The 13903-nt window shown below is 42.5% G+C and overlaps 1 protein-coding gene across 4 annotated transcripts in view; it reads right to left on the bottom strand.

Annotated features, from left to right (window-relative positions):
- Ttn (titin) overlaps window positions 1–13903 on the bottom strand; it is a 271242-nt gene that overhangs the window by 99786 nt on the left and 157553 nt on the right. For all 4 annotated transcript variants that reach the window (XM_075984819.1, XM_075984820.1, XM_075984821.1 and 1 more), the window contains 18 exons: window positions 13529–13576; window positions 12694–13095; window positions 12272–12550; window positions 11550–11825; window positions 10874–11013; window positions 10447–10573; window positions 10083–10346; window positions 9475–9741; window positions 9098–9361; window positions 8869–9008; window positions 8593–8719; window positions 8209–8475; window positions 7829–8095; window positions 6804–7070; window positions 6572–6711; window positions 6040–6166; window positions 5031–5173; window positions 488–611 (listed from right to left, as the gene is read on the bottom strand). In XM_075984819.1, the coding sequence (XP_075840934.1) occupies window positions 488–611; window positions 5031–5173; window positions 6040–6166; window positions 6572–6711; window positions 6804–7070; window positions 7829–8095; window positions 8209–8475; window positions 8593–8719; window positions 8869–9008; window positions 9098–9361; window positions 9475–9741; window positions 10083–10346; window positions 10447–10573; window positions 10874–11013; window positions 11550–11825; window positions 12272–12550; window positions 12694–13095; window positions 13529–13576 (3669 nt within the window). The remainder of the gene's footprint in view (window positions 1–487; window positions 612–5030; window positions 5174–6039; window positions 6167–6571; window positions 6712–6803; window positions 7071–7828; window positions 8096–8208; window positions 8476–8592; window positions 8720–8868; window positions 9009–9097; window positions 9362–9474; window positions 9742–10082; window positions 10347–10446; window positions 10574–10873; window positions 11014–11549; window positions 11826–12271; window positions 12551–12693; window positions 13096–13528; window positions 13577–13903) is intronic.

The raw sequence follows: 13903 nt of genomic DNA, 5'->3' as shown, positions 1-13903 counted from the left end.
CTCTTGAGGGTTAGGCTTACAAGAAAAATAAGTATAAAACATAAAGGAAATAATGGCCAACATTTTCATAAAATGGGCTGATAATAATTATTTCACCAGTTGTTTTTGGAACTAGTTAAAAAAACCAATAATAACATAGGGACAGAAAGAGTATGTAAAACCCACGTTAATTTTGATTTTTTTTCTTCTGAGACAGGTTTTCTCTGTGTAGCCCTGACTGTCCTGGAATTCACACTGTAGACCAGGCTGGCTTTGAACTCACAGAGATCTGGATGTCTCTGCCTCCTGAGTGCTGGTCTTGAAGGTGTATACACTGCCTCACCATTTAAAAAAAAAACCTATATTTTGTTATGCGAAAATGTAAATTAGACTTTTGGATCCTTGATTTTAATGATCTGCGGTGCTCTTGCACAGCAACAATTAGGCAGATGCATTATTTATGATTCTGCTCACGGTGTGTGCACTTAGGGATGATTTTTTAAATTACCTTTCACAAAGAGGTTGGCCTGAGTTTTGAAGTCCTTGGCCATCAGCTGGACCTCTCCTGCGTCTTCCAGCTTCACGTCCCTCAGGGTGAGCGTGTGAACTCTTCCTTCCGAACGGGTCACCACCTAGGTGAGTTTGCAAAGAGTGCGGGAGACAGAGAGATGAAACAGCCGCCTAGAACGCAGGTCCCTTAACTCATCTGGATAAGCTATGTAAGAGCGTTACCCACATTGGTTTATGATCATATACGTTGAATATATATTTATCTTAAAATGACTTCAGCCAATAGTTTCAAAACTTCTAGAAATATTTTTAGGATTTTTTTTAGTTACCATTATATAAATAAGAGGTGATTTTAGGGCCATTTTTAGCATTTCTTTGTTACCATTCTATAAATACAGGGTGGCTTTTTATGTTGAACTTGCACAGACCAATTTCTATTTACATTTCTGATCCTGTGAAAAATACATGTAATTATGAATATGTATGCATTTCTGTTTTGCTTCAGGCTTGTGTGTAGAAAAGAATTTAGAGAAGCTCAAAACAAAAGAAAAATGATTGGTTATTGTAACCTGAAAGTAGATTTTTTTTTTCCCGAAAGAAAACTGTATGTTTTAAAGGGAAGGTAATGATCATATAAATACAAGCAGAACTCTTCTCTCGTTTATTTTAGTAATTCAATTTACTTTGCTTTATTTATTTATTTATTTAGGTTTTTCGAGATCGGGTTTCTCTGTAGCTTTGGAGCCTGTCCTGGAACTTGCTCTGGTAGACCAGGTTGGCCCCAAAGTCACAGAGATCTACCTGCTTCTGCCTCCCAAGTGGGGATTAAAGATGTGCACCACCACCACCTCCTGGCTTCAGTTTACTTTGCAAATGCAATCCTTGATTAATTTGTACAATTTCTGAATTTTGTTAACAAATTTTTTTGATGATTTTTTTTGACTCATCTGTCTCCCTGCATTTGAACATCAGTAATGGGGAAATCAGACATCCCTGGTGCTGTTAGAGGTAGAAGATTGGGGTTCTAGAACCTAAGGTTCCTCAAAAGCTCCGCTCTGTAGTTGAGATTGGCTTTAGCACATAAGTGTCTACTTAGAGTTAAGAATCGTAACTGTTTTCTGGTGAAACTATTTGTGTATATTTAGCTAGGGGTAGAAGAAAGAAACAGGAATACAGTTTGACTGAAACATTTTCTTCAAATAAGAACATGTTATAGTTATTCATCTAACTGCTTTTAATATTGAGAACACCTGGAAACAATAAGGCACATCCACAGCTGGGAAACAGTAGTTAAGATTGACCCTAGGAGCATAGCTGCTACTTACCTGGGAGGTGGGGTCTGGATGGGACTTTTAAAACAATGTCTATGAATTTTGAACTTTGACTTATGGCCACTTAAAAGGAACTTTGGCTTCTAACACATGCACCATTATATAGTATCTATCAATACATCGATTTGCCATCTGAGTTATTCTGAAAAGTCTGTAGGATATTCTCTGTCACTGAATATATCGCCCAGAAAGTAATGAGTTTTCAATAAATGGCTTATGTAGACCATAGTCAATAGTTTGACTGTATTCAAATAGAAAGGAAATACAATAGATAGAAAAACAAATCAATGAAATGAATGCCAAATATTTTTGGTAAACCATGTAATAATAACATTAAGAGTCATCTTTTGTTGTTATAACGAGGTATATTGGTGGAACACAGAAGGCACCACCAAACTGTTAAAATTTAAATACAAAATTATCAAAAGCCTCTGAGAGAATTTGGCTGTTTTCACTTGGCCAAAGGGGATAAAAACCAAAAATGAAAGAAAAATAAAGTTTATTTACAAAATGTTGCCTTCCAGTTTCCGATGTCTATAAGTTGTTTTGTGTGACTGTTGGTGTAGAGATTAGAGATTTTTACAAAAAGTGTAGATAAAAAGGCCCGAGTTAACATGATAAGAACAGCTTGTGCTAATAAACCTAATTTAAACAAAACCTCTAAACTGTAGTAAGTGAACATGCAACTTTGCAGCTCGTCCTTATTTTTTTTTTTTTTTTTTTTTTGGAAAGAGACACTTAAGAGGTACAAGATCTTGGAAACAGACAAGATCGCCTGGCAAAACTGAGAGCATGGGGGTGGAGGGAAGAGAGGGTAGAAGGGGTAAAGGAGGGGAGAAGGGGAGGGTTGAGGAGAACTTGAGGGAATGGGATAGTCGAGATGGGGGAAGGACAGAGATGAGAGTGAGGAAAGAAATATCTTGATTGAGGGAGCCATTGTAGGGTTAGCAGAAACCTGACTCTAGAGAAATTCCCAGGAATCCACAAGGATGACCCCGCCTAAGACCCCAAGCAAAAGACTAGAGGGGGCCCAATCTTGACTTGCCCTGTATTCAGACTGATGATTATCTTAAATATCACCATAGAACCTTCATCCAACAACAGATGGAAACAGAGGCAGAGATCCACACATTGGAGCACTGGACTGAGCTCCCAAGGTCCAGTTGAAGAGTGGGAGGAGTGAGGATATGAGCAAAGAGGTCAAGACAATAAAGGGTTCATCTACTGAAACTGTTTACCTGAGCTAATAGGAGATCACCAACTCCACCCAGACAGGGAAGGAACAAGCATAGGACCACACTAGTCCCTCTGAATGTGACTGACAGTTGCATAGTTGCATAGCTGGGACAGACTGTGGGGCCACTGGCAGTGGCACCAGGATTTATCTCTACTGCTTGTACTGGCTTTTTGGGATTCTATTCTCTTTGGATGAATACCTTGCTCAGCCTAGATGTAGTAGGGAGGGCCTTGGACCTTCCACAAAGCAATGTGCCTTACCCTCTTTTAGGGGGTGGGTGGAAGAGTGTGTGGAGGGAATGGGAGGAGGGAGGGAGTGGGAATTTGGATTGGTATTTTTTTAAAAAAAAATCTAATAAATTAAAAAAAAAGAAAGAAAGAAAAGGTAGGAGATCAAGTTCGCAGAAGGATTAGTTTTGGAAGGCCCCCTGTGGGATTAACATTCCTACAGGCAGGGACAATTCAGCTGCCTTCTGGCTCTGGTGGACCCACCCTTCCTAACCCTAGGAAAAAATGTAATATGATAATAGATTTTCCCCTTGGAGTAAAGCAGATGCGAGATTTTTAGGAATCTACATTTTAAGTCAAAATAGCAGAGTTTTTGTGTTTGAATGGATAGTCATCTTTCTTTTTTTTTTTCTAATATAAAGCTCCTAGTTTAACCACGAAATAAGAAAAAAAATACACTGCATTGAATAGGAAAAAAAAGGGATGTACATATTAAACCAAGAAATTTGAGTTGAACATAGCACCTGGTTTGGTATCTAGAAGACTTTGCTGTAAAAAAAAGGTTTTTGGTGTGAAATGCTACAGTTGGAAGGTTCTGCCGCCTTTTCTCGTTGGTAACAATAGAAACCAAAGGTCTTGGTCCACTGAGTGCTGGGTAGAACTCACCTACCAGATGACTGTTACTGAGTTAATCATTAGTCATTTAGTTGAACGCTAGTTTTTAAAATCTATTTTCAACCATCTACATGAAGGCAATGTCCTCTAGTCCTTCAGCCTCTGTGAAACTAAGTCCCCTTCCAATGATATCTTTTTCAGTCTTCAAATTTTGATTTGTATAGAAATTTTACAGGTGGTCAGTATTATTTCTGGAATATTGGGCAAGGCAAAAGCTGCAGAACAATGAAATGTCCTGTATTTTTCTATATTTTATTTTTAAGAATTCAAAATGAAGGGCAAATTATCAAGCTACTGTATCACTTCTACACTAAAGGGATTGCACAACAGAAATAACAGATCAATTTAGGCCTATCTGAATAAATGTTTTCACTTTGCGGTTGAATGTTGAACCTCGGGAATGAATGTTAGCCAAAACTAAGGTAGTTTACCCAAACTTCTCAAAAGTTTATTCATTTACACACAGGGATCCCTGCAACGCCGCCCCCCCCCCCACCCCATTCCGCCAGCTGCACTTTAAATGGTCCTCTGGCATTCCAGAGTTTGCACAGCCTAAAACACTTGAGCGTTAAAAATAGCCTTGGGGAAACGCTAGAAGAGAAAATCTGCCCAGAAGTTATCTCTCCAACTCTATCAACTGCCCAAAATGGAGTTCCAGTCTCCTCTCAATCCGTTTCTACCCAGAACACCAGATAACACAGGAACAACCTGTGTGCACAGCTGCAGCTGAGACCTCGGTTAGGAAGCCCCTCCGCTCTGTTCTTGCTTTCCACCACTCCTACGAGCTAGCCCTGATAGCTACTGAGCATTTGCCTCCTTTACCTCCTTCCCGAAAAACTACCACCTGATCATATTTAAAATTGTTATTCCTATTTTAGTAAGACACTATCATCAGGTTAAACGTACGTAATCTGAAAACTCCTATCTTACAGTTCCAGCAGAAATCAAGTTAGAGGAAGGACAAAAGGAAGGGCTCTGGAGGGGAGGGGCCTTAGCAAGAACAAAGCAAAGGACAATGGAAGTGATCCCAAGGGAGAAAGGCAAAGCAGCAACTGGTGGCCCACTTTTTACCTTATCATCAGGCTCCAGTTTCTTCCCTTTGAGGTACCATTCCACTGGGATATCCTCATAAGACAGTTCGCAGTCAAAGGTGGCTGTTTCCCCTGCGGTCACTGTGACGTCCTTCAGAGGCCTCAGAAGACCGATTATTCGTGCTTTGCGAGAGGGAAGGAAATGCCTTGTGTTATTCATTCTGAAATTTCCCAAGGATAAACAGATTTAATTCTTCATTTCCATGATGGTTTTCTTCATGAAGGAAAGAGCCACAAGTCTGGCTGCTGCTTTAACTCCCATGTGGACGTGGCCCCGTGGTGCCGAGAAGGGGAGAGTAGGCAACCAAAGAGCTGGTGTTTGTAGGAGCCGCCTCTCCAGGATATACAAGGTCAGCAAGAAATCTGGGCTGCATCTGTCTCTCTGCCAGGCGTCAAGTTCCTCCTGCTACATAAGGTATGTGACCTCCAAAATAACTAAGGCTCTGATTGGGAGAGACAAGGGGTCCCCGGCCCCACAGCCTGTCCATGTCCATCAGCCACTTCGCACCTTCCAAAAATGGGAACCTAACTTTTCTGCCTCCCTTCTTGAGCTGAAAATGCCCACACAGCAAAGGTCTTCTCTCTAGGGTTACTGTTGGATAGTCACTTGAGAGATACAGGTTTTTAAAGAATTTTTAACTCTTAGTTCTTACTCTATGTTTACCGATTTTGAATGAAAGGATTGCAACAGCAGAAAAATCTGACTTTAATTTGTCATTGATGTTCAAATGACAAAGTCACTGAAAATGTCAAGAGTTTAGAAATCTGAACGACTTTTATATCAGGAGGTCAAAAAATAAATAGGAAAGCCAGTTTTTACACACAAATAGTATTTTCCAATCCCAGTTAAGTTCACATTCATTCTCTGAATAAACTTTCTCTTTCTTTTTCCTTTCCTTTCCTTCCTTCTTTCCTTCCTTCCTTCCTTCCTTCCTTCCTTCCTTCCTTCCTTCCTTCCTTCCATTTTATCAAAAACATGTAATACTTACGCTTAACTCGGAGGTGGGCGCTAGATTTGACATTGGCAGCTTGGAAATCTACACCACCAGTCTGGTCCAGGCGGCAGTTGTGTAAGATTAGAAAATGTATCTTGCCTTCTTCTTTAATTTCACACTCCTGTGCCAACGGAGAGAAAGTGTTTCACAGCGAGTAATGTTGAGACTTTTTTTCATAGGTATATAATGTAATTTATAAAAAGGTGCTACAAATGAATGGTTATACATACACTTCATGTATGAAATACAGCCCCCGGGTACTACCAGAAGTGTTTCTTTTAGCTGTGTGATTCTGAACTAGAAGCGTTATAGGATACATCTAACTTTCACAGTGCTGGGCAAGAATCAATGTACAAGTGACCTTCCTAGTCCATTCACAGACCCCAACGTCTCTCTCTGGCCGCAGGCCCCATAGGGAACTAAATTCCATGTTTCAAATGCCCCGCATGCACCCTGACTTTTCGCCTGTCCTTTTCCATTTCACACTATCCCTCTTCAGTGCTGACAGGTTCAGAAATAGCCGTACAGGTGTTTGGAGCAGCGCCTCTCCCTTGAGTTTCCAGTTGGCATGGATATCATCTTCAGAGATCTCGGTTTCAAAGCGTGCTGTCTCGGTCTCCATCACCTCCACACTGTACAGGGGTCTCACCAGTTTAATCTCGCGATCTGGAAGAAATGAAGGGTCAGCATGTGCCTTGAGTCTCTGGCAGCGAAGACTCCCATGGCGACTACTGGGAGACTCATGGAAATGTCCTCACCTTCGATGTCGAGCTTTCCAGAGGTCTGGTCTGTCCCACAGTCACAGGTATACTGGCCAATGTCGGATTTCAAGGCTTTCTTGAGGATCAGCATCCGCTTCTTGCCGTCAGCCTTAATAACAACATTTTTAGACGGCTTTATTTCCTTCCCGTCCTTAAACCATTTCACAGGTGCATCCGCTTTGCTGATTTCACACTGAAGAACCACTTCATCCTTCTCCACGCCCGTGTAATCCTGAAGCTTTCCCGTGAAGTATGGGTCTCCCTCTGCAGGTGAAGAGAAGTGGAGAACCGTCACCCACCTACAGAGCTGGCGATCCCTGGGCAGGTGTAATGGTACCCAGAGAGTTCCGAGTGTGCCTTACAGCCGTACCCCACTGTCCTTCGACCAGCATCTTTAGTTTCTAAATGTTAGGAAGAGAATCAGCGCACAGCAGTTATGGTTCAAAATCATCTGCTTAGACTTTTAAAAAATTACCAATCGCTTAAAGGGCACACACAGTTTGGCTTTGGAGGATGTTCCTTTGCCATTTGTCTAGTTTTTCAAATTCTTAGTCACTCTTATCAGGTCTTGAAGCTTTGTAGCATTCCCATTCCCCAATCTATCAATAGTTTGTCATGAGCGTATCTCCCTATATTAGCTGTCATAAGTGGATATTCTTATAGAAAGGACCAAGGAGAACAATGAACTTTACTAAATTCTTTTCACCTCTCTCTGTAGAAACATGAAAGGCTACTATTCTGAAATAATTTTGATAGCAGAAGTACTTATGCATTCTTATTTTGCGTGACAAGCCAGATTTAATCTGGTTTTGGCTATTTTATGGGCCTAAGAGAGTGATGATCATCTTTTTTGCTCTGTAGTTCAGAAATATACTTGGCAATGCATGTGGTGGTTTCTTAGGTGCATCTCCATGCAGTATTACACTCAGAAGACCATTTTATATCACACACACACTCACACACTCTCCATACTTTGTCTGTTGAATTCAGTGTGATATAATCCAGTTTTTAAAAATGCCTACCTAGCACGGTGAGTTTGGCTTCTGAACTTATCCCCATCGCCTCCACTTTAATTTGGGAGGTGTCGTCGATTATCAGATCTTTGAATGTGATGGAGTGTATTTTCCCTTCGTCGTGCATGGAGACTCGCTTGCTGGTGTGAAGGCGTTGGTCGTTCTTGAACCAGCTCACTGGGATGTTGTCATGGGACAGCTCTACAGTGAACACAGCATTTTCCCTCTCTTTGGCTGTCACGTCCTTGAGTGGGGTAAGGAATTTGAGGCGGATTCCTGTCGAAGAAAACACAGCCAATTACTTCCACTACTTTAACAAGGAAATGTAAAATTAAATGCAAAAAAATATAATTCTATAGGCACCTATACCACCACCACAAACAATTTACCTTCAATGATCAGTTTGCCACTGGTATGTTTATCCTCAGCTTCAAACATGTACTTGGCTTCGTCTTCAAAAGCGGCTGACTTGATCACCAGGGAATGCCTGGTGCCATCCTTGATGAGTTCAAACCTGTCATCACCTGTGATCTCCTGGGTTCCTTTGAGCCAGCGGAAGGTTTTGGGCTCCCTGGATACCTCACACTCAAATTTAGCCTCGTCTTTTTCGAAGACTTTGACGTCACTGAGAGGCGTGATGAAAATGAGCGGCAGTTCTGAAAGAGAAGCCGGAGCAGAGCCCGTCAGAGCCTGCCGCTTTCACCCCGCCCACTCTATTTCCGAGCAGGAAAGCTTGCACGGAAAATGTTAGAGAGTCCGTTTACAGAGCGTACCTTTCACTTTCAGATTGGCTGCCGATTTAGCATTGGCAGCCTGGAAGGAAACCTCCCCGGTCATATCCAGCTGGCAGTTATAAAGAACCAGGACGTGTTTCTTCCCATCCTCGATGATTTCACAGTCCTAGGGAGGGTGATCATAGACAGTGTTTACATATACAGGACTTCCTGCAAGTCACCAAGGAATTGTACTTTGGGGGCGTGGGGGACCTAAGAAAAATATCCAAACAAACAACCCGCTGCTATCCGTGCGACTCTGCCGGGGTCACTTACAGGAGAAGCAGTCAAAGGTTCGCCCTTTAGCTTCCACTGGCCGTGCACGTCAGGCTCAGACAGCTCGATTTCAAAGCGGGCTGTTTCTCCTACGAACACCTCCACGCCATACAGAGGCTTTTCCACTTTTATGAGTCGAGCTGAAAGCGTACAAGGTTCTGTGAGTTGGACTGAGCCCTAATGCATTGAATCTCTGCGATGGGATAATCTAAACTCGGGGGTAACTCACCCTCCACAGTGACGTTGGCCTTGGTGGTGTCCGTGCCACAGTCACACACGTATTCGCCTTTGTCTTTAAGCTCCGCCTTCTTGATCTTCAAAATGCGGCGCAGGCCGTCCGTCTTGACCGAATGTTTCGGGGAAGGCACGATCTCTTCCCCGTCTTTGAACCACTTCACGGGCACGTCTTTGCTCACTTGGCACTTCAGGATAATCTCATCCTTCTCAACACCAGTCTTGTCGTGTAACTTCACCGTGAAGTAGGGGTCGGCCTCTGCCCGAGACACCCAGCACATGGTCAGAAAAATATGTGGTGGCCGAAGCCGATTAAACAACCCCGGGGTGATACGATATATTCCTACCCATCCGCGAGCTGGTCCCACTTACCCAAGACCTTCAGATTGGCTGTGGAGCTGAGGTTCTTCACTTGCGCTTTGATCTGTGAGATGTCATCCAGTGTCACCTCTCTCATTTCCAGTTTGTACGTCTTTCCTTCAGAAGACATGAGCACCGTCCTGGTGGTGTGCAGCTTGACATCGTTTTTGAACCAGACCACGTGCATTTTTTCATGAGACAGCTCACAAACAAAAGTTGCTGTCTCGCCTTCTTTTACAGTTTGATCTTCCAGAGGGGATATGAACTTCAGTCTTATGCCTACGGGGCAAGCAGGCAACACATTCAGGAACACAGGGAACAGACAGAAAGGTCTGACTCTACCTACTGTGTGCGTAAAACGCAGCTACCTCATGGGGTATTTATTTGTTCTTTTCAGATGGGGTTATTCTGCATTTTAAAAGATAAGTGCTTTGGGAGGGTTGGTTTAGTGTGTGTATGTGTGTGTGTGTTCTATGACACTGGAAGAGAAGTAGTAGTGACCCCTGCCATTAATTGCTAGCTCTTGGAATTTGGTATGCTGTCTTTAAATGGACCAGAAAACCAAACGAGGACACCTACATACTGGATATAACGTTTCGATATCATCGCTGGGCTGTTACCTGTCACAAACAACTGTGCAGATGTCTTCTTGCCCTCCACCTCGGCAGTGTAGACCCCTTCATCATCAAACTGAGAATCGTTGATGACAAGAATGTGTTTCTTCCCATCAGCAATGATATCGAATTTGTCAGATGCCTTGATTATATCAGGCCCTTTAGACCATATGACATTTGCCTCTCGGGTCAGGACACACTCAAACCGAGCCTGTCGCTTCTCTGGGACGGTCACATCTTTCAGGGGTACAGCAAAGTCAAGTTCAATTTCTGCAAATCAAATAGTAAGGAAGACAATGAGGCGTTCGTTCCAGATGCAGAGGAAGGGGAAACAAAGCTGAGCCCACTCCTTAGCTCTAACGCCCTGTACCTTTGACTGTCAAAATGGCAGTTGTGACGGCGTTGCAAGCCTGGTAAAGGACTTCACCAGCTTGGTCCAGTTTCACTTTGTGCAAAGTTAAGAAGCGCTTTCCGCCTTCGGCTTTGATTTCACAAGTCTTAAAAAAAAAAAAAAGGCAACTTTCATTGGTATTTGCATGAGACGAAGTCCCCAGAGAATATTTCCAAAAGAGATTTCCACAAAGTGTCAAACAATACACTAATAAACATATAATCAAAGCACGACCATTCGAAAAATTTACCAGATTTTAGCCACGCTGTCCACAAAGAATGCATTAAATAATTTCCCTCCTTTGAGAAACCCACGTTCACGGTTAGCAAATGAAGCCCACATAGCCAACGTCAATGAGATGCTAGTCATGTCACATGACTGGCAGCTTCCAAGGGGAGGTACTCACAGGTGAGGGCCTCAGAAGTTCTCCCTTCAGCTTCCACTCCCCAGGTATGTCTGCCTCGGAGATTTCGGCATCAAAGCTGGCACTTTCCTTCTCGTAAATGGTGACATCTTCTATCGGCTTAAGCAGCTCAACGTCACGCTCTGGATCAGCCAGAGGTAAATAACAATGCTTTAGACAACCCAGTCATACGTCGCTTTTTAAAAGTAAGAATTTTATACGTACGCATATGCGTGTAATATGTTTTGATCAAACCCACCCCATTTCTTCCCTCCCCTCCAGCTCTTCTCTGATCCACTCCTTTTCCCTACCAACAGCATGTGATCACTTTTTTTTTTTTTTTTTTTTTTTTGGTTTTTCGAGACAGTGTTTCTCTGTGGCTTTGGAGCCTGTCCTGGAACTAGTTCTTGTAGACCAGGCTGGTCTCGAACTCACAGAGATCCACCTGCCTCTGCCTCCCGAGTGCTGGGATTAAAGGCATGCGCCACCACCGCCTGGCATGTGATCACTTTTTAAGACCCCAAAACCAAAACCACTGAGTCTACCTACCGCTACCTCCCTGTGCCTGGGTGTAGGCTCATTTACTAGTTAATTCTTGTATTTTTTGGGTGGGAGGGGTGATGCTTTGCTTTATGCATGCACAGAATTATCTTTCAGAGTAACAGGTAAGATCCTTTACCTCCAAGGGTCAGCCTTGCCGGGTATCTTTTCCCTTCGATCTCGATTGCGTACTCATCAATATCTTCGGGCATGGCATTCTTAATTTTGAGAATGAGGTGATTCCCCTCTTTCAGTATCTCAGTCTTGTCATTTGGTTCCATGGGGATCTCATCGTAGCCTTTGAACCACTTAAAGTTTGGTGTGTCCTTGGCGATGTCACAGGTGAAAACAGCCGTCCCCTTGGGCTTCACGTGCTGGTCTCGGATAGGTTTCACCAGCCATTCTCTGATGATTTCTGTTGGAAACACAGGGAGAAAGAAGAAATCACTTCTCTGGGAAACTTCAGGGATAGGAAAAATTCATGAACCTGGATGTGATCAATTTGTGAGATGCTAATATTCCTCCCTTTAAATAAGGTATCAATGAGGTTTCTGATATTTAGACATTGGGAAATAAGTTATTCTGTTTTCTTATCATAAAAAGAAGTTTATGCCAAAAAACTAACATAATTATATATTAGTAAGTTACTATATATATTATATACTACATATACTATATATTTATATATTACTATACATATCTTTGAACTTCGTTGCTATATTTTTTAAAAAATAAAATATATCTTTGATATATATGTATTATAATACACATATTAGCTATAAGTCTCATTTTGTGGCCTTCACTGGTCTCAATTTCATGTGCCCCAGCAAGCCTCTCGCCCCAGCCTCACAGTACACTCACCTACTACTTTCACACAGGAGGAACACTCCAGGTTGTTGGCATTTTCCACAGTCACGGTGTATGTTCCAGCATCATAATCGTCTGCATCGTTGATGGTCAGGGCCCGCATCAGGCCAATGACACCCGGCACAATCTTGCCAGGCTTCTCCACCACGATCTTGCCATCCTTCCTCCACACCACATCTCGCTCTTTGTTCAGCTCGCAACTCAGGTACAGCGGCTGCCCCTTGACCACCGTGACTTCCTCTTCCAGTGTTTTCACGAAACGAACAGGAAGTTCTGTGGAGAATGCCAACCAAACACATTTAAAGTTTCCAGTGGAAAGAAAACTCGGAGGTTTTGTCTGAAATCACAATGAATGGTACCACTGAGGTCTCTGCTGTAAAATTTAATCACAGATCATGCGCAGAACTAAGAGTTACCTTCTACGATGAGCTTGGCTGTGGAGGTCTTTTCTTTGTTTCCCAGCCGTAGCACACAGGTGTATTCGCCGGCATCGGAGAGCTGAACGTCGATGATGTGCAGCTTCCTGTCTTTACCATCCGCGATGAACCTGTGCTTTGGGCTCTCACGGATGTTGCTGCCATCCTTCATCCAGGTGGTGATGGCGGTGGATGGGGAGACCAAGCATTCAAAGATGGCGGAAGAGCCCACAGACTCTGCCTCTGTCAGGACGATGTCTTTGATCTCTTTCACAAATTTCAGTGGCACAGCCTTTAGCTGGTAGGTGAATGGAGCTTCATCGGGAGGTTTCTCCCCACCACTTCCTGGTCTGAGCTTTTTCCTTTCTGCTTCTATGGGGGAAGGAGTCTTTTTGGCAACACCTAGTTCAAAGGCAAAGTGGAAAGTTAACTAGGTGCCTCCATAGGCATCACAGCGTGGACGTAAAGTGATGAGAAGACAGGAACAGAGAAGTAAAGACTTGACAGTTGGAAGGTCAGACATGAAGATGAAAAGGCCCAAGAACTAATGGGCACCCTTTATTTTCTTACATGTCAGTTCTGGGTGTAAAATATCCAGATTAATGTCTAATTACTTCACTCGTTATAAATAAATATTTATGGATGAAAAATCAAGATACAAATTTATCATGGTAAAATTTATTTGGTTTTATTTATAACAGCTACTTGAATAATACTAGTAGCAATGTCAGAAATAAAGACTATAAAATTTGAAAACATTTCCCCTCAAGTGTAAGCCTTGGAATTCATAAGGCAACCAACATGTGACCACAGGTCTGAGGAGCATGGAACTCACCTTTGATGGGACCTTTCGGCTTGGCTGCTTCATCCTTAGGTTTGGCTTCTGAAATAAAAAAGATAAGCATTTGTGCAATTTTCATACTTATTCCACCCTTATCAGGAAACCATGTGGGGTGAGTCATGTTCTTTGTTACATATATATTAATATGTAAAGAGGAACCCGTTTTACTTATATGACTTCTACAGAGAATACACTGGTATTTCTAAGAAGGCATATTCTAAAATCAATGTAGCCAGGCTAATATGTCAAGTTTAGGATTAAAAACATTCTTTTAGCGGTTCAAGTCAAGAGTCTGTTAGCATGTACAGGCCTGGAGCCCAACAATTATAATGAATTAATTAGTAAAATTTAAACTTTTGACAAGTGTCA

Source organism: Microtus pennsylvanicus, chromosome 9, assembly GCF_037038515.1.
Source record: "Microtus pennsylvanicus isolate mMicPen1 chromosome 9, mMicPen1.hap1, whole genome shotgun sequence".
Taxonomy (NCBI): domain Eukaryota; kingdom Metazoa; phylum Chordata; class Mammalia; order Rodentia; family Cricetidae; genus Microtus; species Microtus pennsylvanicus.
Note: the sequence above shows the minus strand (reverse complement) of the source record. Positions and strands in the feature narration are given on the sequence as shown.